The sequence below is a fragment of the Aulonocara stuartgranti genome, assembly GCF_965226115.1.
Source record: "Aulonocara stuartgranti genome assembly, chromosome: 23".
Taxonomy (NCBI): domain Eukaryota; kingdom Metazoa; phylum Chordata; class Actinopteri; order Cichliformes; family Cichlidae; genus Aulonocara; species Aulonocara stuartgranti.
The window spans coordinates 17,733,325-17,760,820 of record NC_138958.1 but is presented as its reverse complement, the minus strand read 5'-3'; the positions used below and the strand labels follow the sequence as shown (position 1 = coordinate 17,760,820).

Here is a 27,496-nt window from a genome sequence, read left to right as displayed (position 1 = left end):
GATTAAATACACTGGATAATGGGGATGATAAGAAACACGTAAGTACATAGCTGAACTTAATCTAACTAACAATACATAGGAAGTGGAACAGAACATAATGCACACAGAAAGATAACTAAGACAGTAAAACAGGAAACGGGGATAGAAAACTCAATGGTGACAAAGCTTAACTGGAAACACTGGGTCAACAAGCCGGGCATCCTGACAGAAGATGGTTGGATGTGTACTGCTTTGTTTTAATAAATCACATTAAAAACACACTTACACTTCCTCAGACCTGGTTTTAACCATCGGACTCCAGCAGGCTCCAACCTGGAAGGAGGAGGGGAGAGGAAAAATCATATGTCATTAAGATTACTTCCAGTCTGAGTTATTGTCTGATTACTGACAACTTAATGAAGACAAACAGAGAATTAGAAAATCATTCATTTTCAAATATATATTCTATTCCATCAAAATATAACAATAAAAATTTAATTGCGACTGTTGTTGGCTAGCATACAATGTTAAAAATAATAAAATGAACAACAGCAGGATCTCTGACTGTGGTAATACAAACCTAAATATGTGAAGAAGGCAACAAACACTGATCCTTGAATATTTTATTTATATATACAAAGATTTAACAGCACGGTAGCTAACAACACTATACTAAGTGAACTGCTGTGGATGATTATCAGCAAAGCACATTTTGTTCAACAAAAATCATTCTCAGCTTAAGCGTAGGTTTTATGTTAACTGTTCTCTACATTCACAGCTGAATCCAGAATAAATATGTTCAAGTACTCTCTTCCTGTTCAATCAAACACTCTTCCCCATACCTGAGAGTCTTAAGTCTCCAGCGTGGATTCTTCAGTCCAGCCGAGAGCAGCTTTATTCCTGAGTCTCCTGGATGATTGTAGCTCAGGTCCAGCTCTTTCAAATGGGAGGGGTTGGAGCTCAGAGCTGAGGCCAGAAAACTACAGCCGTCTGCTGTGACCAAACAGCCTGACAGACTGAAAACACACAACACTCCATCTGTGAGCTATGATTTTCTGTTTGTCAGATACAATAACATTTTTCAATTTCCATCCATTCAATTTCATTTACCTTTATTTATAAGAGACAATTCCCAATGGACAACAATAGTCACTTCAAGTTAACAGAGTAAGGCAACACACTACAATATTAGCGAGAAAGCTGCGTCCAAGATGCAGCTTTGCACATTGGCATACTCCCCCATATTGCTTGTCTTGTGTGTTTATGGTGTTATGATGTGATGATATTTGTGCTTTTTATGTGCTGAAGTTTTTTTGTCTTCTCCTCATGCCAACTACTTTGGGGATAAGTTGGAGCAGAAATTGTTTTTTTCTCCTGATCTGCCCTTTTGTGTTACACATTACACATTCCTGTCTCCCTAACGTGAAGTTTGTGTATTGTATGTATGGTCAATATAATAAAACCTTTCTTCTTTCTTCTATTAGTTATTATAACCCACTAAACACTGGACATAGGACAGACATGCAGATCCCATTGGGTCCATTCTGGACATTATACGACATCCAAACTAGGTCCACAATTTGGACTTCCAACCACAACCCAACCTGAAGGTCAATATGACATTCACCTTTTGAAATTTGGACTTGGCAATTTTTTATAGGTCATGTGAACATCTATAACAAGTGCAGAGAATATACACATTTAATAACATAACCCAGATTTTAAAAATGCATAAATAGTAAAAAATAAGTAAAGTCTAAGATTATGAATAGCAAAGAGATAAATTCATTTATTCAATTTCTTTATTTTATTAAAAAGTCAAAATTCATGTAAAATGAGTAAAAACATATGTGCATTGTTTAATATAAGCCAAAAGCCAAGCAACATATTTAAGTTATCTAAGTGATTTATATGTCATCTTTAACCTAAGAAGCAAAAGACCGTGGCAGATCTGAAAACGCCAGGAGTCCGATTTTCTCGCCGGCTCTAGTGGGCCTTGACCTCCTGATCAGCTATTGAGCTGGTGAATAACAGGTGTCTCCGAAAACATCAGAGCAGTTTTGCCAATATGTGATGTCTTAATAAATCGAACAGATATTTGAAGTTTACACAGCTACATTTTCATCTTTCGGCTGAGGACCAGGTGGAGTGCCCAACCCGGGTCAGGGACAAGTTCCTGCCCCAAGTGGAGGAGTTCAAGTATCTTGGGGTATTGTTTATGAGTGATGGGAGAAGGGAGCGGGAAATCGACAGACAGATTAGTGCTGCGGCCGCAGTGGTGCAAACGCTGTTGTGGTGAAGCGAGAGCTGAGTGTAAAAGCGAAGTTCTCAATTTATCGGTCGATCTACATCCCTACCCTCACCTATGGTTATGAGCTGTGGGTAGCGACCGAAAGATCAAGATCACGGATACAAGCGGCGGAAATGGGCTTCCTCCGAAGGTTAGCTGGCATCTCCCTTAGAGATAGGGTGAGAAGTTCGGCCAATCAGGAGAAAAAGCAGGACCAGGATCAGTAGAGCCACTGCTCCTTCACATTGAAAGGAGCCAGTTGAGGTGGTTTCGGCATGTGACAAGGATGCCTCCTGGGTGCCTCCTGGGTGAGGTGTTCTGGGCATGACCCACCGGAGGAGGCCCCGGGGCAGACTCAGGACATGCTGGAGAGATTATATCTCTCGACTGCCCTGGGAATGCCTGGGTGTTCCCCCGCACAAGCTGGAGGAGGTGGCTGGTGAGAGGGAGGTCTGGGCTTCTCTGCTTGGGCTGCTGCCCCCACAACCCGGCAGCAGAAAATGGATGGATGGATATTCTCATCTGAAAATATCTTAAAAGTTCATTTTGTGACCCAGAAAGAGTAATAATACAGCTAAGTAGCTGACACCATATTCGGAAACTGGAACTGGCTGAGCCGTGTTATGAATTCTGAAATAGGTTGGGCCACGAACCTGACCCATCCTTCAAATCTGGGGAAATGAAGGAGGTGTTTGTCAGCGCAAACGCATTTGTTGATGCATTTTTTGCCCTTTTACTGAAAAGACTTTAGTTTGGAGATCTTATTGGATTGCTAAATTCTCAAGTATTAGCATAGGCCTGCAAAGTAGGATGTATTTGTGCGAGCTTTATGTTTAGTTTTTGGGTCAGTAATTGTTTCTATTACCAGTGGTCTACACTGTATGTGGGGATTCATTGTACAGTTAGTATATTGCTGTTTTTCGGTTAGCCCGAATATTAAAACATGCCGTTTTATTATTTTGGCTAATTAAAGGACTGTTGCGAAGATCTACTTTACATTGTGTATGGTGTAATTTACTGCACTGTTAATCACTACTGTTCATTTTCGTGGGTAATACTACTTTTACAAATCAGACAAGTGAATTAAAAGTAAGTTAAATTATACAGTACGAATGTACACTGAAAAAAGAACCCAGAGCCCACTTACTTAATAGCATTGCGTAAATAAGGCCAAAATAAGTATAATATTGCTTAAAAATATCAAAATTGTTTTCAAGAGGCTACATATGAATACAGATTATATATGAACAAATACTATTTATTATGTATTATCCTATTGATTTGTTCAGTACGTATTTTTTATTTTATTTTTTATTTTGCATTTTCCTGCTTTTGTTTGTTGAAATATTAAAGACATAAAGAGATTCAGTAGACGTCAGGTCTTTGGGTCCTTGTGCTGCTAAAAGAGGAAAAGGAACGCAAATTAGCCATGTGATGTAGGTTAAGGGGCTATCTGATTAGTTGAGAGAGTACCCTGACTACCCTGCTGTTTGCATGCTTTGCCTTGCACTGCTGTGGAGAGCTTTTAAAGAAGTGTATGTACTGGATGTAGCCCGGATAGGAATTCCGCAGTAAGTACTTATAATTCCTATGGACTTTTGTCCAAAACTCAAACACAGCAATAGCGGAGAAGAGCAGCTAAAAGTTTTAAATATTATTGTTTCTGTGACACAAAATAAACTATTAAGATATTTTCAGATGAGAATGTAGCTGTGTAGACCTATAATATCTGCTCGATTTATCATATTTGCAAAAGTGCTCTGATATTTTTGGAGAGGTCTGTTAGCCCACCAGCTCAATGGCTGACTGGAAGGTCAAGGCTCATTAGAGCTGGTGAGAACAGCGGACTCCTGGCATGTCGCTTGACTGTCTACTAAAAATTAAAATAAAAGCGTTCTAACATCTCACCTGTTTGTTATTATTCGAGCATACATGTATAGTATTTGTTTTAATAGAGAGATTAAGCTTGTCTTTCTGTCATGCCGTGATTGTACTTAACTGTATAAAGCCTATTAGACATTATAAAACAAAACATATGTAATAGCAAATTTTGTCAGACTGCTTAAAATACCTTTTTAAACTCTTTTTTTCTTAAAGAAATCTACTAAAAATTGCTAGGTGGCAATTTTTCACATCATGTGTAATTTCCATTCTAAATATTAATCACAGTTAAATTGACGGGAGATGGCAGTAAAACTCTGGAGCTGAGATATCACCAGCTACACTGCTGTTCCAATTGTAGAATGATTTCCAGCTGACAAACTGGCCTGTAATGAGTGTGAATGTCAGTGTGCCGGGGGCCTATATGTGAGTATAGCGCATTTAGTATATTTACATAGCGTATTTCTGATAAGGTATCAGTGAGTTAACCACTAAGACTTAATATCATTTTAAAGGGTATTCAAAGAGTATATTTCATTTACTGAATGAAACTGTAATATCATTTGAGTTAAAAAAAAAAAAAAGTGTGTTTTTGTACTTTGTCTGTCCTACCCTTATGTTCAGTAAATGTTCAGTTTCTGTCCTAAAGAGTGGTCTGGGGTCAATTCTTTCTTTAATGTTTATGCAGGGGTTTACTCTTAGTATCCCTGATTCCTGTCCATACGACAACCATTTGTGGAATCTGTGCTATAAAGAACCCAACACCCCAACTAGGAAGTCGAAACTGAGGCAAGCAGGGTTAGACTCAGTATAACGAGTGGGTTGCTACATGTACAAGGACTTCAGACCTTAAACAAGAGCAATAAACTGCAAAAAATCTGAAACCAAGTCTATCAAAATGTCATGCATGGATATATGAAGAATGAAGAGGCACTGCATTGTATATAAAATGAAATATACTTGGGGAAGACTACTACATTTATTGTGGTAACCACACAGGTTTAAAGCTGTTTTGTGGGAGGAGCAAAAGCTGGTCTGGTATTTTGGGGAAGTCAAACCCATGGTCGGAACTGCTTCAGTAATGCCTACCATGAGTCTTATTTTTTAATTAATTGAAAATAATAATCCAAAAAAACCCCAAAAAACTGTTTTCTCCCCTTTATGAAATATTTACACCAAAATTGTTAGTGGAGAAAAAAGAAAGTGAAAAAAAAGTTTGAGAGAACTGTTAACAAATAGGTCACCTGTAATAAATGGGTTACAGTCTTATGAAACATTCCATCAGTTTTTCATTGCCCATAATGCAGGGGAAAGGTTAGAATAACAATTAAGTAACTTTATTATGTTTAGGTTTTTTCCTACTTTCTAACGAAAATATACTTTCTGTATTAATATGACTTAGAACTGATATTTGGGCAGGATTTATTTTCTCCTTCAAACCATGGGTGTTTTTTGAGATAATTCTCTCTCTCTCTCTGCTTTTTTGAGTCACTGAAGTTCACTCAGCTGTCCTATCTTCCTCTTATGATGAAGTCAGGCTCAAAATTCTCGTTTTTTTTTTTTGTGTGTAATTGTATAATGTACAATCAATACTGCAAGAAACTTCAGAATACTGTCAGAAATTGGGATTTTATGTTTAGTGGACAGAAGTTCCTCTGAAATAAAGACTTCTGTTTTTTTAAGAAAGAATAAAAATCTCAATTTTAAGAAATGTAACATTATGTTGTACAAATTAAAATTAAACAGTGAATAAATATCACCAATAACCTCCTATACTGATTATTTCTATGAAGACATTTCTATAATGTTTCCCAAAATTCTATATCATTAATGCCCATAAGAATCTTAAACATGTCATTTGGAAGTTTTTGTCCTACCAGCATGAAAGGATATTGGTATGTCATAGACACATAATGGCTATATATATGCAAGTTTATCAGTTCATAAAGTAATTTTCTAAAAAGAAACGATAACAAAAACAAAACGTGACTATAAAAAATGTTATGACTGTTTTTCAGAGTAGAATCATCCACTCAAAGGTAAATAAAAGGTCACTTAACAATTGCTAAGCTTAGCTGTTTGTGCAACAATATAGATTTTAAATGACAGTGTATGAACATTTTTGAATCCTGACCTGAGAGTTTTAAGTCTACATTGTGGAGTCTCCACTGCGCCAGACAGAAGCTTCACTCCTGAATCGTGCACATTGTTGTTACTCAGGTCCAGCTCTCTCAGACTAGAGGACCGGGAGCTAAGGAACGAGGACAGAGCTTCATAGCTTCTCTCTGAGAGGTTACAGGCGCTCAGTCTGAAAATTAATCAAGAACATAAATAATATGTTTCATATATTTAATCACTTTTTTTTCAGTAATACTTCAGGAAACCTCATAACATGCAACAAAAAATGGATGGACTTTAATTGGTTAATTTTGAGAAACAAAATATGTCTTGATCTGACCTCAGACTAGTCAGCTTGCAGTTCAGATTCTGCAGTCCAGCAGAAAGACTGTCAGAGCTTCTCAATGAGAGATTACAAAGACTCAGTCTGAAAATTAAAACATGAACAATGAAACAACACTCGTTAAACTGTAATCAGGGTTCAGTAAGGAGCTACTTACTACTACATTTAGCGCTATTTACTTGCAGTGTGTTTTAAAGAATCCTTATCATCTGAGGTTAAACAGGTTAAAAATGTGACAGTTTCACTTAAAACTAATGTAAAAACAACAATTCATAAAGCTGACATTTATGGGCTAAATTTTTAACTGTTTAATTTTGTCAGCTGAAAAAAAAGACCAAAAGAAAAAAAATGAATATATTTGATCTGACCTCAGAGTTCTCAGTTTACAATGTGGACTCTCCACTGCTTCAGACAGAAGCTTCACTCCGGAATCCTCCATGCTATTGTTACTCAGGTCCAGCTCTCTCAGGCTTGAGGACTGGGAGGTGAGAACTGACGACAGAGCTCTACAGCTTCTCTCTGAAAGTTCACAGATGCTTAGCCTACAAAAAAATAAGAAAAAATACAGAAAGATTATATTTATGGCATTTGTTCAACCTAAACAATAAAAACTAATATATTGGAGTCCACTAGAAGTTATGGTTAACTAGAAATCTCTTAAGTCATAAAATGAAGGAAACTATTTAAATTTCCTTAAAATCCTAATTACACTTCTGTATTTGCATATAAATAAGTTACAGGCTGTTCAGTGCGCAGGGTCTTTTAGGAGATCCATCTGTGGTGATCTGAATTAGGCTCTCCTGCTCAGACACTGATGACGAAGTAGGCACGGAGGTGAATGGGTAATGTATCCAATCATTTAACCTGCCCGTCTATGAGAAGTATCAGCATAACTGCGCCGCCAGCTCCTGAAGGTGCATGTTACAGTCATGCTTTACACTGTTTGATAATGTGTGCTTCTGTGTTGTTTTTGACCATGCAGTTCTTCCAAAGGTTTAACTTCTTTATCATGGCCACAACTTTATCATAAACAATGAATATGGTTGTAGAAATGCCTTGTAATCCGAGAGTGAGTTCGTTCAGACGGGAAAATATATCACACAGATGAGCCAGGCACGTAAGGTACTCTACATCATGCAAATGTTCAGACAGCTCAAAGGGATGGTTACTGAAGAAAACTTTACGTTCTTCCCTCAGCTCAAAGAAACAGGGCAGCACTTTCCCTCTTGAGAGCAAGAAAACCTCTGTGTGGAGTAATACAGTTTCAGGCTCGCTGCCCATCTCACTGCACAATGCAGCAAATAAGTGGGAGTTCAAAAAGTTAATAATTTTTACAGTGGTGTCCAAGACATGTTTCAGACGGACAGGTATTCCCTTTGCAGCAAGAGCCTCTCTGGATGCTGCAGTGTACCCAAGAAGCATCTGGCGCTACTGCCTGTACACACAAACCACACCTCTTTGTCTCCCAGTCATGGCCCATGCACCATCAGTGCAGATGCCAACACATCTGTCCCACACGAGTCCATGTGTGATCATAAATGTGTCCAGCTTTTGAAAAATATCTACTGCAGTTGTCCTTTCTTCGAGTGGTTTACAGAACAGCATGTTCTCCTTGACGGTTCCTTCATGAATGTTGTGCAAATATACAAGGAGCCACATCCGTGGACTCATTCAGTTGTATTGCGTAAAATTCACTGTGGCGTATGTGCTGAAGTAGCTGCTGTAAAACATTTTCTGATGTTGCATTGATGAGACAGCATTGTTTGATGATGGATTCAAGGTTCTTTATTTGTCACATGCATAGTTATACAAGTATAACACACAGTGAAATGTAGCCTGACACGCTCCTCAACATGTGCAAAAAAATTGGGGGGGGGGGGGGGGGGTGTAGAGGAAGAACATTATATATATATACATATATATATATAACCAAGTGGCCATAACCAAGTGGCCGGCATAGTGTACAGGACCATCTGTGCCGAGTATAACCTGGAAGTCCCGAGGTCAAAATGGGAGATGCCCCCAAGGGTGGTGGAGAATGACCGAGCTAAGATCCTGTGGGACTTCCAGATACAGACGGACAAAATGGTGGTGGCTAACCAACCGGACATAGTGGTGGTAGACAAACAGAAGAAGACGGCCGTAGTGATCGATGTAGCGGTTCCGAATGACAGCAATATCAGGAAGAAGGAACACGAGAAGCTGGAGAAATACCAAGGGCTCAGAGAAGAGCTCGAGAGGATGTGGAGGGTGAAGGTAACGGTGGTCCCCGTGGTAATCGGAGCACTAGGTGCGGTGACTCCCAAGCTAGGCGAGTGGCTCCAGCAGATCCCGGGAATAACATCGGAGATCTCTGTCCAGAAGAGCGCAGTCCTGGGAACAGCTAAGATACTGCGCAGGACCCTCAAGCTCCCAGGCCTCTGGTAGAGGACCCGAGCTTGAAGGATAAACCGCCCGCAGGGGCGCGCTGGGTGTTTTGTTTTTATATAGTATATACATTGGGTGAATGTGCAGTAGTGGCAGCAAGCAGGTGAATTCTGTACATTATTATGAATAGACATCTGACTATTTTACAGGATAGACAATATAAACATATTTAAAATTAAAGGAATTGAAATGTACATTGTGCCTTGGTTTAGTGTCTGGAAGAGTCCTGACTCAGTCAATTATAGATGATGTGAGAGGGCGGGTGTGTGTGTTTAGGGCACGGATGGCTTGGGGATAGAAGCTCCTCTTGAGTCTCTCTGTCCTTGCCCGGAAGATGCGGAACCTTCTACCAGATTGCAGAAGTTGGAACAGTTTGTTGCCAGGATGGGACGGGTCCTTCAGTATCTGCGCTGCTCTAGTCCGGCATCTCCTGGCGTAGGTGTCCTGAAGCGGGGGGAGAGCAATCCTGCAGCAGCGTTCTGCTGTACGGATCACTCTCTGGAGAGCTTTTTGGTCATTCACACAGCTGTTCCCAAACCACGATGTCATGTTCTGTGTGAGGATGCTCTCCACAGCACCTGTATAGAAAATCCTGAGGATCTTTGGAGAGACCCTGAACTTCCTCAGTTGTCGTAGGTGATACAGGCACTGCCTAGCCTTTTTGGTCTGGACCTAAATGTGGGCAGCCCATGTCAGGTCTGAGGAGATGTGGACACCAAGATACTTGAAGGACTGCACCCTCTCCACTGGAGCTCCATTGATGATAATGGGCTTGTAGTCTCTGTGCTGACCCCTTCTGAAGTCCACCACCAGCTCCTTGGTCTTGCTGACGTTCAGCTGGAGGTGGTTGTCCTGGCACCACGATGCCAGATTCTTTACTTCATCCATGTAGGCCGTCTCATCGTTGTTGGAGATGGCACCCAACACCACTGTGTCGTCAGCAAACTTCACAATGGTGTTGGAGCCATGGGTGGCCACACAGTCTGAAGTGTAGAGGGAGTAGAGCAGTGGCGAGAGGACACAACCCTGAGGTGCTCCTGTGTTGATGGTGATGCTGTTGGAGAAGCACCTGCCCACCCTCACCACCTGAGTTCTGCCAGTGAGGAAGTCCAACACCCATGCACACAGATGGCTGTTAAGTCCCAGATCCCTCAGCTTTGTGAACAGTCTGCAGGGCACTATTGTGTTAAACGCTGAACTGTAATCAACAAACAGCATTCGCACATAGTTACCCTGTTTCTTGTCCACATGGCTGAGAGTGGTGTGTAGGACGTGGGCGATGGCATCCTCTGTGGATCTGTTGGATCTGTAGGCGAACTGCAGCGGATCTGTGGTGTCTGGGATGGAGGAGGAGATGATGTTCTTCAGCAGCCTCTCAAACACCTTCATTACTACCGAGGTCAGTGCAACTGGCCGGTAATCGTTCAGGGATGAGGGTTTGCTGTTCTTGGGCACAGGGATGATGGAGGGACTGTAATGGACAGGGAATGGACTGTATTGTCTTTTTTGCCTTTTCCCCCAACATTCTCACTACCATATCTAAAGCAGCAGGGAGAATGCAGTCCTCCACAATAGTGTGGGGTTTGTTGTTTTTAGCCACTCTAAAACTGACCATATAAGATGCTTGTGGTCTGTTTTTATTCATAGGATCCGGCACTCGAATGCAGCTTTTACTTGTTTAAAGTGATTTTAGCTGTCGCTCAAAATGTTCTCATGGTTTATTTTTCAAATGGGGATGATTTGTCTCTAAATCTCTGTGCAATACTGAAGGTTTCATTGAGTTGTGAAACAATACTTGCACAATTATCACATTATGGCTGGGAAAATCCCCAGTATTTATACATGTGAACATCAGTGAAATATAATTGTCATCATATTTGCGCTTCTTTGTGTTACAGTCAGAGGTGACATGCTTTCTCCCACTTTGAGGCTCCACATCAGACCCTTCATTACTTTCCACATGACTGTCTCCTTCTATGCTAGATACTTGGCTAGTAACCACAGATACATTTGTGCTGGTATCCCAATCTGACAAACACATTGTTGAACAATCACCTGTGCGGTCACTGGCAAATGCATCTTCAGATATGAGCTGATTGGTGGTAGTGGCCGCTGTTTCGGTGGCAGAGCATTTTCTTTTGGTTAACCATTTGTCCATTTCTTCAACAGTGCAACTTCAACAGTCAGGCGTCAGTCAATTGGGGAAGTCGCACCCATGTATTTTGTCAGGGCAATTGTTTTGCTAAACACCAGAGGGTGGTATATACACATGTATGTAATAGCCACATTAAACTGTATTAGTGCAAATTTAGGCTTTTTGAATTGGTAATTACCCCGTCCCACGTATCACCTACAGCCTCTCCCATACCCCCGAGGGTAGGCGTACCCTAGTTTGGAAACCAGCGCAATAAAGAATAATAATATAGAAAAAACTTAACTCCCATATTGAACTGAGCAGTGCACTAATGCAGAGAAATTACTTTAGAACACCAGAGATTAAATGAATGATAACTGAAGAGTAAACAGTAACAGAACACCGGACTGGTAGATGAGTTTTTGGTACAAAGAAAACAGTTCTGGAAGGTACTTTGATAAGTGATAAACCCACAGATGTCTCAGAAATGCTGATAATTTCTGCTGCTCTGACAATTCAAAAGGATCATATGCTTGCAGATGATCATTCATTTGAATTTTTTAAGGTTTTTTAATGGATCAGCACCCATCACGATGTTTATATTGCTTAAATTGCTCACTTGATTGTTTTTTTGTTAAGTAGAATCAATATTTCAAAAATAAAAGGATGAGTACATTTTTACTTACAGAGCTTTTTTGGAGGCTTTGATCACCGGTAGGAGTTTTAGAAGAGCCTCCTCTGAAGCAGAGTATTTCTTCAGGTCAAACACATCCAGATCTTTTTCTGATGACAGTAAAATGAAGACCAGAGCTGACCACTGAGCAGGAGAAAGTTTCTCCGTGGAGAGACTTCCTGATGTCAGGCACTGTTGGATCTCCTCCACTAGAGAACGATCATTCAGTTCATTCAGACAGTGGAACAGATTGATGCTTTTCTCTGCAGACAGATTCTCACTGAGCTTCTTCTTGATGTACTGGACTGTTTCCTGACTGCTCTGTGAGTTTCTTCCTGTCTGTGTGAGCATTCCTCGTAGGAGAATCTGACTGTTCTGTAGTGAAAGACCCAGGAGGAAGCGGAGGAACAAGTCCAGGTGTCCATTTGGACTCTGTAAGGCCTTGTCCACACCACTCTGGTGGAAGTGCTTAAGTGTAGATTGTCCCGTTTCAGACTTCTGGGAGGTTGCTTGTTCTTCCAGCACATTAATTCCAGAGTTGATGAAGGTCAGATGGACATGAAGAGCAGCCAGAAACTCCTGAACACTCAGATGGATGAAGCAGAACACCTTGTCCTGGTACAGTCCACTCTCCTCTTTAAAGATCTGTGTGAACACTCCTGAGTATACTGAGGCTGCTCTGATATTAATGCCACACTCTGCCAGGTCTGATTCATAGAAGATCAAGTTTCCTTTCTGCAGCTGATCAAAAGCCAGTTTTCCCAGAGAATCAATCATCTTCCTGCTCTCTGGACTCCAGTGTGGATCTGTCTCAGCTCCTTCATCATACTTGACCTTCTTCACTTTGGCTTGAACCACCAGGAAGTGGATGTACATCTCAGTCAGGGTCTTGGGCATCTGTCCTCCCCTTCTGGTTTTCAGCACATCCTCCAGAACTGTAGCAGTGATCCAGCAGAAGACTGGGATGTGGCACATGATGTGGAGACTTCGTGATGTCTTGATGTGGGAGATGATCCTGCTGGCCTGATCCTCATCTCTGAATCTCTTCCTGAAGTACTCCTCCTTCTGTGGGTCAGTGAATCCTCTGACCTCTGTTACCATGGAAACACAGTCAGGAGGGATTTGACTAGCTGCTGCAGGTCGTGTGGTTATCCAGAGGCGAGCAGAGGGAAGCAGTTTACCCCTGATGAGATTTATCAGCAGCACATCCACTGAGGTGGACTTGCAAGGGTCAGTCAGGATTGTAGTTTTGTGGAAGTCCAGAGGAAGTCGACACTCATCCAGACCATCAAAGATGAACACAACCTGGAGGTCTTCAATGCTGCTGATTCCTCCTTCTTTGGTTTCAGTAAAGAAGTGATGAACAAGTTCCACCAAGCTGAACTTTTCCTCTTTCAGCACATTCAGCTCTCTGAAAGTGAATGGAAATATGAACTGGATGTCCTGGTTGGCTTTGTCTTCAGCCCAGTCCAGAGTGAACTTCTGTGTTAAGACTGTTTTCCCAATGCCAGCCACTCCATTTGTCAGCACTGTTCTGATTGGTTCATCTCTTCCAGGTGAATCTTTAAACATGTCTTCTTGTCTGACTGTTGTTTCTGGTTTATCTGATTTCCTGGATGCGGTTTCAATCTGTCTGACCTCATGTTCATCACTGATCTCTGCAGTCCCTCCCTCTGTGATGTAGAGCTCTGTGTAGATCTTATTCAGAAGGGTTGGGTTTCCTGCTTTAGCGATCCCCTCAAACACACACTGGAACTTCTTCTTCAACTTAGATTTAAGCCAAGGCTGACAACTTTGAAGAGCCTCTAAATAAATCATTAAAAATAGCAAGAAAAAAAAACAGTCTGTTTATTTCTTTGTCTTCTTTTTTTGTTTTGCATTTTTACATATTTTTTCTTCAAACGTACTTAGATCTCAAATTACAATACTGAAGAAATCTCATTAATTATAAGTGCACCATCCTGCTATTAAAGTGAAGAGAAAATTGTTTCAGTTGCATTAGTACTAAACCAAAAAGCTTGGATGCCGGACATTGTTTACATTCTAATGTTTATTCATATTTCTTGTAGTTTTTTTTCGCTTCAGGGTATCTGCCTGGAGAAGAGACAGCAGGTAGTATTTTGCCTGTTAACAGCATGATGAGGAAATGGGAGAGAACCAAACAGCTGCTGACGTTGTTTATATTCAACAGTGAATGATTTAGTCTATCTTCTTGGACATAAGCAGATGGATATTAGCCATCACATAACGATCATATATTTACCAGCTTTCCCATTAACAAGTTTTAGGTCATTTTATTATATTATCAAATCTGTGTCTTTTAGTGATTGTACACAGGGCAAGAGCATGGTGACGACTGATCACTTATACCAACATTTACCATCTTTGTGTTTGGTTTTAAACAGGCTTCTGTGATGAAGGACGGGCAAAGATATCACTTTGCAAATGTGAAGAGGTGCCTTTTTTCTTCAAATCTTTTCCTCTTTCTTTTTGATCAAGTGTGTACTTCCACTGACATTTTAATGAATGGTCTCAAAGAGTTACTTAAATTACTTTTCCTCTTGTTTGGATTGTTGTGTTATTTGTGCTTCTTCAATCTTGATGTCATGAAAAATACATCTGGCTTCATTCACTGAGTGATGCTCAGCTTGAGATACAACAAATCATCACCAAACCAAAGAAGCTCCTGTTCTGTTATAATTTAAATAAATGGAACTTCTGCGCAGTCACACTAAAGGTTTTTAAACCTACATATGTAAAATAAAAAATTGGCTTTGTGGCTTGTGTAACCAATGGGAACATTTACAAACTAAACAGGTTTTCAACTCTGGACTTCTCCAAAAAATCCCACTAAACTTTCATGCTGTCTTTCAACTGCTACCTACACTGTTTAAAATAAACATCTGAAGGGAATTCAATATTTCACATTAAATTCCTGCCATAAACTCAAAAAGAGATTATGCACACTGTGACTAATAGAAGACTGGAATATTTTTCCTTCATGGGTTTCTGAAGCACTCAAGAAGTCACACAAGTGACACTACTTTTTTTTTTTTAAGCAATTAGTTTTTCACGGTTTTAACAACTAAATAAGATTACTGTTCACATAAATAGAGCTAAGAAAAATCTATGTTAAAAAAATAATTCTGAGCAGTCTATTTTAAGTTAAACGCTTATGTGAAATAATTTCTCTCAAGTTAATACTTTAGTTTACTACTCTGTAAGTACAACACACTTAAAACCCTTGGTTAGTACAACATACTTCTTATTCCACCTCATTACTTTTCAGGGAGTTGTTTTCAGCATGTCTCTAAGAGATTTTTTTTATTCTCCAGTAGTCTGTAGTTTGTACATGTGATGATTGTTGTTAGAATGGTCATGGCCGTTTGGGAAAGGTTTTTTTTTTCCATTGTGAGCAGCCCTTTAATAAATCCAAATGTATGTTGTGGAATGAAGTTCCCGCTTTCTGCTTTTCATTATATTAAATTCTGAGGTTTTACACTTCACATCTCAACAAACTACAGAGAAAAGTGGACTCACCTTGTTGAGCAGATGGATCAGAGTATAAACGCAGCTGAGAGAAAAGGGAGAGATCTATAGTCTGAAGATGTCTGACCATGATCCTGCTGGCTTTGTCCCCTTTCTTCCTCACTGTATCAATGAAGCAACGTGCCTTATCTGCTCTGACTGGGTTCCCTTCCAGTATTGATTCTTTCTCCAATTCATTTAAGACACCGTCACTTACAAGGGCCTCAAGGAGCTGTTTAAGGATTTCTGTTGACACCCTCCAAACAAAAGCTGACCGCACCCTGGCAAGCTCCTCTTCTACAAGAAGAAGGAAGAGACATAAACATGCATCCCCCTCAAACATTGATGACAAGGAGATCATTTTGAGTGAAGTTGCTTTCTTTTCCAAGCCCCTTAGACTGACAGTTGTCATGTTATGAAAATGTGCCAAAGAAAGATTAAGACATGTTGCAACAGATTTGAATTTGTGACCATTTTTAAAGACAGTATATAGATAACTATGTGCAAGTGCTCTGACAAATTTTTTCCAATAAGTGTTACAAAAAGGCAAAGGATTGTACCTTGTCTCTTTACATCCATACAGCTCATCAGACAAACCATTGATCTCCTACCTGCTGTGGAAGCTGCTTTAGTTGGTGATTCTTCTACAGGTTCTTTCATCATCTCTCTATGAAAACATGAGAAGACGATTTTAACAGAAGAAACTGTGAACACAGTCATGTGTCACGTTATTTTATTGATATTAGGTTTTAGTGTCTCAGCCACATACATCCAAAACTGACCTGTTTGAAATAAAACATCAATGACATGTGAATGTGGTGGTAATGATAATAAGGTAATAATGGTTGATTTTTTATATACTTTTTCAGGTATTAGTTCAGTGTAATAATAAAAAATCTGACCTTATAAACCACAAATGCATCCTTATCCTCATCCTTAACTTATACTGTCAGTCTTCAGTTTTATACCCAAACTGGGTATGGGAGTGTGATCCCCCTACAGTAATATATATATATGAAAAATTAAGAATATTTAGCCAAAAGTTTATTAACTTTGCTGCAATCCTGAAAAGGCATCAGCGCGGTGACCAGTGTTGGTCAAGTTACTTGAAAAAAGTAATCAGCAGAGATGGGCAGTAACGCGTTACTTGTAATGCATAATCCATCATGCAAAATGTAATCAAATGGAAAAGTCCCTTTTTAAAACTTGTTTTATTAGTTTTAACCTTTTAACTTTATGCATCAAGCAAAAATTTAATTCTATGCAACATTCTCTGACTGGAAGAAATTTGTTTAACATTTAAACTTATTTTCTGTACATTCCAGCACATAAAATATATATTTTTTTGTGTGTTTACACTCACTCTTTCAAATAGATGCAAGTAAAACACAGCATAAAATAAATAACATCAAAGACTAGTGGTCCTGTTGCTCTATTTTCACCTGTAAAGCAGGAGTGGCATAGGCGTAGGTTTACCCTGGTGCAGCTGTGCCGCAGCGGTCAGTTGAAGAATCCGCGAGTTTCTCTGTGAGTTTCCCTTTACGTGGTAGCGCACTCCCAGTGCTTGCTTGGAAGTTTAGGGTTTTTTTTTCGCGGTTAAAAGAAGTTTTCTTCCCACGCACAACGGACACTAATGTTTTTGTTACTTTTTATGGAATCAAACTCAAAGTAAGGTCAGTACTTCCAAGCTTTAAACGCTGCACACTCATACTCTCTCCCGCACTCGATATATGATCCATTGTTGATCTGCACACAGCTGTTGGCACGAACGTCGCACTCGCTTACGTCACTGTCATGAGACATTCTTGCTAAAAAATCACGGTTTTAGTAATGCAGTAACGCAGCGTTCCTACGGGAAAGTAACGGTAATCTAATTACCGTTTTTGCAATAGTAATCCCTTACTTTACTCGAGTACAGAAGTCTGGTGAGGAACTTTGTTGCATGGAGTCACACAAACCACCTGCAACTCAACACCTCAAAGACTAAGGAACTGGTTGTGGACTTCGGGAGGTCCAGAGAAGGTCCACTGCCGGTTCAGATAGAGGGGGAGGAGGTGGAGGTGGTCAACAAGTACAAGTACCTCGGGCTGTGGGTGGACAATAAACTGGACTGGTCATGCAACACAGAGCACCTGTATAAAAAAGCCCAAAGCCGACTGTACTTCCTCAGGAGGCTGAGGTCTTTTAACATCTGCAGGAAGCTCCTGAGGATGTTTTACCAGTCGGTGGTTGCTGGAGTACTTCTCTATGCTGTGGTGTGCTGGGGGAGCAGCACAGCAAAGAAGGACTCATCCAGGCTGGAGAAACTGATCAGGAAGGCTAGCTCTGTGGTCGGCATGAAGCTGGACACTCTGGTGACAGTGGCAGAGAAAAGGACATTAAAGAAACTGCTGGACATTATGGACAATGCCAGGCATCCTCTGCACACGGCCATAAACAACCAGAAGAGTCTGTTCAGTGACAGGTTACTTCTCCCCAAGACAAGAACTAACAGACTTAAAAACTCCTTTGTCCCACACGCCATCAAACTGTTTAACTCCTCTCTGGAGGGGAGAGGGAGGGGAGACAGGAGGACAAAGGAGGGGGGAACAACTAAGCTGTAGTGCCTCTTCACCTCACTGTACAATACCTTGTGCAATACTTTTTGTAAATAGTCAACAGTGCAATAGTCCTCAATACTTGAAATGTGCAATTCACTTGTATTTTTATTTTTATTCCTATTTATTCTATTTATCCCCTTTGTATATTTTATTTATATTTGTTTCTGTATTTATATATATGTGTGTGTGTGTGTGTGTGTGTGTGTGTGTGTGTGTGTATATATATATATATATATATATATATATATATATATATATATATATATATATAATATTCTGTAACTCTGTAACTTCTGTCGGTGCTGTGCTTTTTTGGAAATCGAATTTCCCAGAGGAACCCACCCGAGGGATTAATAAAGTTCTATCTTATCTCATCTTATCTTACTTGAAAAAAGTAATCAGAAACTGCCCATCTCTGGCGGTGACATGCATTGTCCTTTAGTGCTGGAGCAACAGGAACACCAGTTAATCTGAAATCTCTTTGTCTCTCTAAAACAAAGTGACAGCAGACTGAGTCAAAGAAAGAAATGTTATTTAAACACCAAGGATCAGCAGAGTTAACGTGTTGGAGAATTGGACATTCCAGTTCATTCAAATGCAGCTGCAATCAGAGAAACAGATGCAGAGACAGAGAAACATCATGTGACTGAAAAAGAGTTCAGCCTTCTGGTTCAAACTCTGTACAGACACAAGAGACAGCAGCACCAAGTGATGATTTCAATGACCTTGTTCCTGTTAAACACAGTTACAGTTTTAACAGGATGTTTTACTGAAGTTGTTTGAAAACACGTTTGGTATTATTGCTGTCACGGCCCGTGGCTCGGCATCCAGGGAGCTGTGGGAGGCTGCGGTGGCCACACCCTCGGGCTGTGCCGCCTCCAAACCACATGCATCTCATCTGAGGCAATCACCAGAGGACTACTTCAGCCAGCTCTGACGGCTTCTCCTCGCCAGTCCGTAAGTCTCCTCCCAGTGTGACCAGCATTCGGCGTGGAAGCCTGTGGCCTGCCTGTCCTCCTGCCTGACTGCCTCCCTCCCTAGGATTCCCTTCACGGGCACCTCTCCCGTCCAAACTCCACGGTCCTGCTCTACCTGTAAGCCTCGGCAACTTACTGTATGAAGTCTAGCTGTTCATTTCTTGGGAACCTGCATGCTGTTAACTGTGTCTCCCCTTTCTGTTGCAGTTTCCCCACGGTCCCGATTACGGCACTCCTGGGCTCCACGCTCCTTGTTTCCCCCCGTGGCATGAGCCTTAGTTTTTCTTTTCCTTAGCTTTGTTAAAAGATTCCTCAGTTAAATAAAACTTGTACATAGTTCTGAGCTGCGGTTACCTGAACACTCCGTGTTCTGTGACAATTACTATTACCTGGTTAGTACTTTTTTTCTGTGTTGTGTGTTGTAGTACAATCTGAACTTTTATTTGGGTCCAAAAATGTTGGACAGAAAGCAGAATCTCATCTAAACCAGATGTGCAAACCCACAGAGCCAAGAGCAAAGATGTCTCTGCACATCTGCCTGTGTTAGAAGAGGAACTTGTTTCTCGTTTCATTAAGTTCATCAACTTCATGTTGTTACAGTCATGTGACTGTTAGTGGCTCAGAGAGCTGTGAAAAAAAATAGGAAGTGGGGTGTCTAAGCGGTTGCTATGTTTCTGATGTCATACAGACTAGGATAAGGTGGAGTATAAACCAGAAAAACCTCAGGCTGTTCTCTTCTTCCTGCTCAGGTCAAAGGTCATCTATGTCAGCGGTCCCCAACCCCCGGGCCTCGGACCGGTACCGGTCTGTGAGTCGTTTGGTACTGGGCCGCGAGAGTTTAGGCTCAGGTGTGAAATGTATAGTTTTCAGGGTTTTTATTGGTTTTCAGCATTTTTTTGTTATTGTTTTTATCGTTTACTCGGTTTTCCTTGGTCTTTTCACGTGTGTTATGAATAAATTTTCTTTTTTTCGGTACCAGTACTAGTTTTATTTTGTTGTATTTATCCGCGACCTTAAAGGCCGGTCCATGAAAATATTGTCTGGCATAAACCGGTCCGTGGCGCAAAAAAGGTCTGGGACCGCTGATCTATGTGATAGATTTGATGTTTTAATTTCTAATCTTTCAAATATTTGTTTTGCTGGAACTTTTGCTTGAGTGGATGAAAACTGAAGTGGGTTCCTTCTGACCTCCTGAAAAGACGTCTTTTCTTCTCTTTGTGTTCTGGTACTTTCTCAGCTCCAGGGGAACTTCTAGGGGGAGAGGTGAAGGTGTCCCTGTGTCTCTAACATCCCTCTCAGTGTTGGGATGGTGAATGAAGGAGTTTTGGTGCAGTTCCAGCAGAGACACTAAAATGCAGCAGTGATTGTGTCTAATCAGACAAACATGAAGTAAATGCACTGAAGCTGCTGTCAGTCTGAGTATAATCAAATGTCTGATTGAATGTACGTCAAGCACCATAGATAACGTATTGGAATGTGTTACTATTGAAATCCATGTTGAAAAAGCTAGTAATATAATTATAAGTTGCATCTATAGGTCACCAGGGTCATGCCTTGACACATTCAATGAAAAACTTTCTGCTATGTTTAGCCACCTAAATGATAAAAAAAAGCACCAATAATTTGTGGTGATTTTAATATAAATTTGCTGAAACCCAAATAGACATCAGAAAACAACAGATTTCATCAATACAATGTATAGAAACTGCCTTTTCACTGTAATTATATATATATATATTTATTTATTTATTTATTTATTTATTTATTTATTTTAATATATATTTTACTCAGAATTTGTCCTCCATGTTTATTGGTCCTGTAACTCATAGAGAAATAATGAACATTGTGAAAACATTTAAAAATAAAAAGTCCACTGACTGTTTTGGTATTGACATGATATTAGTTAAAAGTATTATAGAATATATACTGCGACCTTTCACATACATTTGTAATCTGTCCTTTTGAACTGGTACAGTGGGGCAAAAAAGTATTTAGTCAGCCACCGATTGTGCAAGTTCCCCCACTTAAAATGATGACAGAGGTCAGTAATTTGCACCAGAGGTACACTTCAACTGTGAGAGTCAGAATGTGAAAAAAAAATCCATGAATCCACATGGTAGGATTTGTAAAGAATTTATTCGTAAATCAGGGTGGAAAATAAGTATTTGGTCAATAACAAAAATACAACTCAATACTTTGTAACATAACCTTTGTTGGCAATAACAGAGGTCAAACATTTACTATAGGTCTTTACCAGGTTTGCACACACAGTAGCTGGTATTTTGGCCCATTCCTCCATGCAGATCTTCTCGAGAGCAGTGATGTTTTGGGGCTGTCGCCGAGCAACGCAGACTTTCAACTCCCGCCACAGATTTTCTATGGGGTTGAGGTCTGGAGACTGGCTAGGCCACTCCAGGACTTTCAAATGCTTCTTACGGAGCCACTTCTTTGTTGCCCGGCCGGTGTGTTTTGGATCATTGTCATGTTGGAAGACCCAGCCTCGTTTCATCTTCAAAGTTCTCACTGATGGAAGGAGGTTTTGGCTCAAAATCTCACGATACATGGCCCCATTCATTCTGTCCTTAACACGGATCAGTCGTCCTGTCCCCTTGGCAGAAAAACAGCCCCATAGCATGATGTTTCCACCCCCATGCTTCACAGTAGGTATCGTGTTCTTGGGATGCAACTCAGTATTCTTCTTCCTCCAAACACGACGAGTTGAGTTTATACCAAAAAGTTCTACTTTGGTTTCATCTGACCACATGACATTCTCCCAATCCTCTGCTGTATCATCCATGTGCTCTCTGGCAAACTTCAGACGGGCCTGGACATGCACTGGCTTCAGCAGCGGAACACGTCTGGCACTGCGGGATTTGATTCCCTGCTGTTGTAGTGTGTTACTGATGGTGACCTTTGTTACTTTGGTCCCAGCTCTCTGCAGGTTATTCACCAGGTCCCCCCGTGTGGTTCTGGGATCTTTGCTCACCGTTCTCATGATCATTTTGACCCCACAGGATGAGATCTTGCATGGAGCCCCAGATCGAGGGAGATTATCAGTGGTCTTGTATGTCTTCCATTTTCTGATGATTGCTCCCACAGTTGATTTTTTCACACCAAGCTGCTTGCCTATTGTAGATTCACTCTTCCCAGTCTGGTGCAGGTCTACAATACTTTTCCTGGTGTCCTTCGAAAGCTCTTTGGTCTTGGCCATGGCGGAGTTTGGAGTCTGACTGTTTGAGGCTGTGGACAGGTGTCTTTTATACAGATGATGAGTTCAAACAGGTGCCATTCATACAGGTAACGAGTGGGGGACAGAAAAGCTTCTTACAGAAGACGTTACAGGTCTGTGAGAGCCAGAGATTTTCCATGTTTGAGGTGACCAAATACTTATTTTCCACCCTAATTTACGAATAAATTCTTTACAAATCCTACCATGTGAATTCATGGATTTTTTTTTACATTCTGTCTCTCACAGTTGAAGTGTACCTCTGGTGCAAATTACTGACCTCTGTCATCATTTTAAGTGGGGGAACTTGCACAATCGGTGGCTGACTAAATACTTTTTTGCCCCACTGTATGTTTCCCTCAAAAATGAAAATAGCAAAAATTATTCCAATCCATAAAAATGGAGAGAGATGTCAATTTACTAATTACAGGCCAATATCACTACTCCCACAGTTCTCAAAAATTTTAGAAAAGTTATTTGTTAATAGACTTGATAAATATATTGAGAAGCATAATCTCCTAAGTGATAACCAATATGGCTTCAGAGCGAAAAGGTCCACTTGGATGGCAGTGATGGAAGTTGTAGAAGGGATATCTACTGAAATAGATAATAAGGAATATACTGTTGGTGTTTTTATAGACTTAAAAAAGCTGTTTGGTACAATTGATCATTCTATATTAATGAATAAACTAGAGAGATATAGTATAAGAGGCATAGCATACAAGTGGATGAAAAGTTACCTGGATGATAGATATCAATATGTTGAAATCAATAATGTAAAATCTAATCAGTTGAAGGTAACTTGTGGCTTTCCTCAGGGCTCTGTGCTGGGCCCTGAAGTATCCATATCATATATAAATGACATATGTAGTGTTTCCAAATTGTTAAAATGTGTATTGGTTGCTGATGATACCACTCTGTATTGCTCAGGTAAAAACCTAGAACAGCTTCTGACTACAGTGGAAAAGGAGTTAAATATATTAAAAAACTGGTTTGATATAAATAAGTTATCGTTAAATATAAACAAAACAAAATTTATTATTTTTGGCACTAGACAAATGAAAAATGAATCTAAAATCAGGGTTAATGGAATTGAAATTGAAAGCGTGTGCGGAAAAATAAATTTCTTGGAGTGATAATTGATGATAAGCTTAGCTGGAAGTCTCATATAAACCATGTGAAAACAAAAGTTGCTATTCTCTACAAAAAAAAGCATGTCCTGAACAAGAAATCATTATACACACTTTATTGCTCTCTATTTTATGATTTAGTTGAATATAAAATGGCACAGATACTGTATAAAGCACAAAATAACTTGCTTTGCCGCAGTACTCAGAAGCTGTTTAAAGTCAGAGAGAGTCAATATGACTTAATGGGAACAGAATTCTTTAAAAAAAACAAAAAAAAAAACAAGATAAGGACAAACATAAAGCACAGATGTGTTTCTGTTAGAGGAGTTAAGGTGTAGTTCATTTTCCTTGTTTGAAAGCATGTTTAAAAATAGAGTGTTAGAAAAATAATATATAAATAAAGAATGAAAAGAGCAAAAATAATAATACTGAAACTCTTGGTTGTTTTGCTTCAATTATTTTAATGAAATTTAATTTAATGTAGTTACTAATCTAAGGTGCAAAGTTTTTTTGTTTTCTTTTGTTTTTTGTTTGTTTGTTTGCTTTGTTTTGTTTTATTCTTTGCTTTGAGCCCTACATGAGCTGCATGTTAAAAGATCTTTTGTTAAAAGTGTTGGTGTAAATCATATGCTTCAGCCAATACCTTTTGATTAGCCTTGTCTTATGCTTTCTTGCTTTGTGGTAATCTTTATTTTGTATTCACTGAGATATTTGAATGTTAATCAATAAATCAATCAATAAAAATAATGACCGTGTTACTGTTACAGTTACAGTTTTAACAGGATGTTTTTTGTATTTGATTTATTGCTCTGTAAAGGCTGAATCCTCTGAAATTAGCAGGCAAGACAACGACTGATGGTCAGAGCTGTCACACTGATATTAAAGTAGCATATCAGAAAAGGTTCCACCTTAACAGCTACAGGCAGCTGCCGTTTACATGTTATAGAAGAAAAACTGAACTGAACATACTTGTCCTTGATCCTTGATATTAGAATAATCCATCAGTCTATTTTAGTGCTTCTGCTCTGTTACACTGCGTTACATTGTTTCTACAAATTACATTTCCTGTGTGTTGAATTAAAATCAAATTAAAAGCACAAATCACAGTGTCAATTCTTAAATAGATTTTAATTGCAGAACATCAGGAGCAGGAAGTGTGTTTTTTTGCTGTGAAGACAAACCAAGTGTAAATGTGTGTGTTGGTGAGCTCACAGGCAGTGTGTCCCTCTTTTCTCTCAGTGGCCTCAGAAATGCTTACTCTGCTGTACATCACTTATTTTCAAATAATAACGTTGTTAAACGACTTTCATAGTAAATATGGATTCACATAGAGATAAAATGACATCATGAGAGAGTTTTTACCATAATGTCCATCAAAAAGATGATAAGGAGAAAGTGTGAGGAGACCTCTGGGTTGAAGTGAGTGCATCAGTGAAAAAGGTGAAATACTCAAACAAAGCAGAAGAACTTAACGCTTTATTGACCAATGGCCAGCCGACGGGCCCATTTCACAAGCAGTCTTTAAACGACTGTAACTCTTCATTTATGCTAGAGAAAGCTAGGTTTCGAAAAGAAGAGAAGCTGCGCTTTATGGGGATATTTTGCGTATTACGGTAGCACAAAGCATTCACAAGCTACAGCTGTCTGAACACAGAAATGTTCTGTTCTTTTGTATACTTCATCTGTTTGTATGTTGTACACTCATTGTGTGTTCAATAAAGTTCATTAAAAAAAATCTAAACACAGAAGGAAAACTCAACTCCGCCTAGATTTTACCATGTGTGCTTCGCACTACCGTAACTCATTGACCATTTGAGCTAGGGGAAAAAATTCACATGGTTACTGAAAGAAGAGAGACTGAGTTTTACGGGGATATTTAGTGTATTACGGTAGCACAAAGCGTTCACAAGCTACAGCTGACTGGAAAAAGAAAAGTGAACACCGCTTAGTGGTGCACTTAATGTGCGCTTCGCACTAATGTAACTCTTCGACTATTGGGGCTAGAGGGACATTTCAAACGGTTACTGAAAGACGACAAGATGGGCTTTACGAAACATTATGGTGCATCATTAGAAAGCAAGAACAATGACGGTCAATAAAGGAGAGCAGAGAAGAAATGTGCTGAAGGAACTTTCAGTGCTTTAAGTTACAGAAGCACAAGCTGCCTCTAATGTCTGAGAGAAAAGATGAATTCAAACCTGCTGCTGGTTTGGTTCCACTCTGCCTCGTTGGTCCAGCTGTGAGTCCGGCAGATCTGTGCTGTTTGTGCTAAAGAAGGTCGTCTGACACGGAGATCAGCAAAGAGAAGCGAAACAGGAAGAGCAGGAAGGGAGGTGCTTGTGGGGAACCAGGGATTAAGCAATATCAGAAATTCTCAAGTTTGCAATTTAGAAACATGTAAAAATGTTTGTGGAGGCTTTCTGTCCTGTTACTGAGCGAAGCATTAAAATTATGTTTCTATTGTAGTTTCTGTTGTAGTGACACTTTAAACTGGTTTGACTACAGATCAAAGAAACACTCAGTGTGTTAGTGAAAGTTGTTTTTAGCTGACCTTGAGGTTAAGGTTACTTTGTTTATACCCATAGGTAAATTTGCTTTGCAGAAAAATGATAGCATTTGGCATCCCTTCACGAACACACATTCCTAGTTAAAACCTCACAAAAAACACATATATAGTACTTGAACAATATGAATCAAATAAAAAACATATCTTATTTAGTTCAGTGACAGCAACAGGGGCAAAGCTGTTTTTATAATACTTTGTTCTACATCTTGGAAATAGAAACCTCCCTCCTGGGGAAAGAAGCTGAAATTCACCCCGTACAGGATGAGAACCATTTTTAAGAATTGATTAAGCCATCTGTTGTATCTGTGTAGAGTACAGGGAGGCTAAACAGGACTGTGACTCACCTATCAGGCGACTGGACCATCTCACTATCTGATTCAGTGAGTTTTTCTCTGTGACAGAGGTCTGACCAAATCATGCTACCAAACAAAAAGATAAAACAGACTCAATAAAAGAACGATAAAACAAAGTTACAATTTTTAAGTCAATGTGGAAATGAGCAAGTTTCCTGAGGCAGTAAAGGCGCTGGTGACCCTTTTTACAGGCCAATTTGCAATTCTCATCAAAGTTCAGTTTTTCATTGATTACAGTCCCAAGATATTTATATGATTGCACTTGCTCTATTTTCTGTTGAAAAGAGCCCATGACAGCACAAAAAAGTAGCTTTAGTAAAGGTTACAAATGTTCTTCGTATGGCCTCTGACAGTTGACTCATCTCTGTGCCTCTCCTGCTAGACCTCAGTGCAGCATTTGATACTGTCGACCCTAATATTCTATTAGAGCGATTAGAGCATTACATATTACAGGTACTGAGCTGCAGTGGTTTGTATCACATCTATCGCTCAGAATCCAATTTGTTTATGTAAATGGAGAGTTATGTAAATGGAGGTTAATTATGGAGTTCCACAGGGTTCAGCACTAGGGCCAATTCTGTTTACATTATGCATACTTCCCTTAGGCAGTATCATCAAAAGACACAACATACAATTTCGCTGCTATGCAGATGACACCCAGCTTTATCTATCCATGAAGCAAGATAACACACACCAATTAGTTAAACTGCAGGAATGTCTTAAAGACATAAAGACCTGGATGGCCGCTAACTTTCTGCTTCTTAATTCAGATAAAATTGGGGTTATTGTACTCAGCCCTGGAAATCTTAGAAATATGGTATCTAACCTTTTTTTTACTTTCTTTTTTTTTATATATATATATACTTTTTTTACTCTTGATGTCATGACCTTGGCCTTCAGTAACACTGTGAGGAACCTTGGAGTCATTTTTAACCAGGATAGCTCCTTCGATGCACATATTAAACAAATATTTAGGACTGCTTTGTTGCATTTGAACTGTCCTGTCTCAGAGTGATGCTGAAAAACTAGTTCATACATTTATTACTTCTAGGCTGGACTACTGTAATTCATTATTATCAGGATGTCCTAAAAACTCTCCCTAAAAAACTCCCTGAAAAGTCTTCAGCTAATCCAAAATGCTGCAGCAAGAGTACTGACAGGGACTAGAAAGAGAGAGCATATTTCTCCTTCATTGGCTTCCCTTCATTGGCTTCCTGTTAAATCCAGAATTGAATTCAAAATCCTGCTCCTCACATACAAGGTCTTAAATA

General features: G+C 39.7%; 2 protein-coding genes across 3 annotated transcripts in view; both read right to left on the bottom strand.

Annotated features, from left to right (window-relative positions):
• LOC309700669 (NLR family CARD domain-containing protein 3-like) overlaps positions 1 to 25,644 on the bottom strand; it is a 29,846-nt gene extending 4,202 nt beyond the window's left edge. The window contains exons 1-9 of the mRNA XM_082524384.1: positions 25,505 to 25,644; positions 15,985 to 16,040; positions 15,386 to 15,670; positions 11,859 to 13,650; positions 6,980 to 7,153; positions 6,609 to 6,695; positions 6,285 to 6,458; positions 822 to 995; positions 266 to 312 (exon numbers count right to left, since the gene is read on the bottom strand). Of these exons, the coding sequence (XP_082380510.1) occupies positions 266 to 312; positions 822 to 995; positions 6,285 to 6,458; positions 6,609 to 6,695; positions 6,980 to 7,153; positions 11,859 to 13,650; positions 15,386 to 15,670; positions 15,985 to 16,036 (2,785 nt within the window). The 5' untranslated portion in view covers positions 16,037 to 16,040; positions 25,505 to 25,644. The remainder of the gene's footprint in view (positions 1 to 265; positions 313 to 821; positions 996 to 6,284; positions 6,459 to 6,608; positions 6,696 to 6,979; positions 7,154 to 11,858; positions 13,651 to 15,385; positions 15,671 to 15,984; positions 16,041 to 25,504) is intronic.
• LOC309700665 (NACHT, LRR and PYD domains-containing protein 3-like) overlaps positions 1 to 27,496 on the bottom strand; it is a 267,254-nt gene that overhangs the window by 211,873 nt on the left and 27,885 nt on the right. The window lies entirely within an intron of this gene.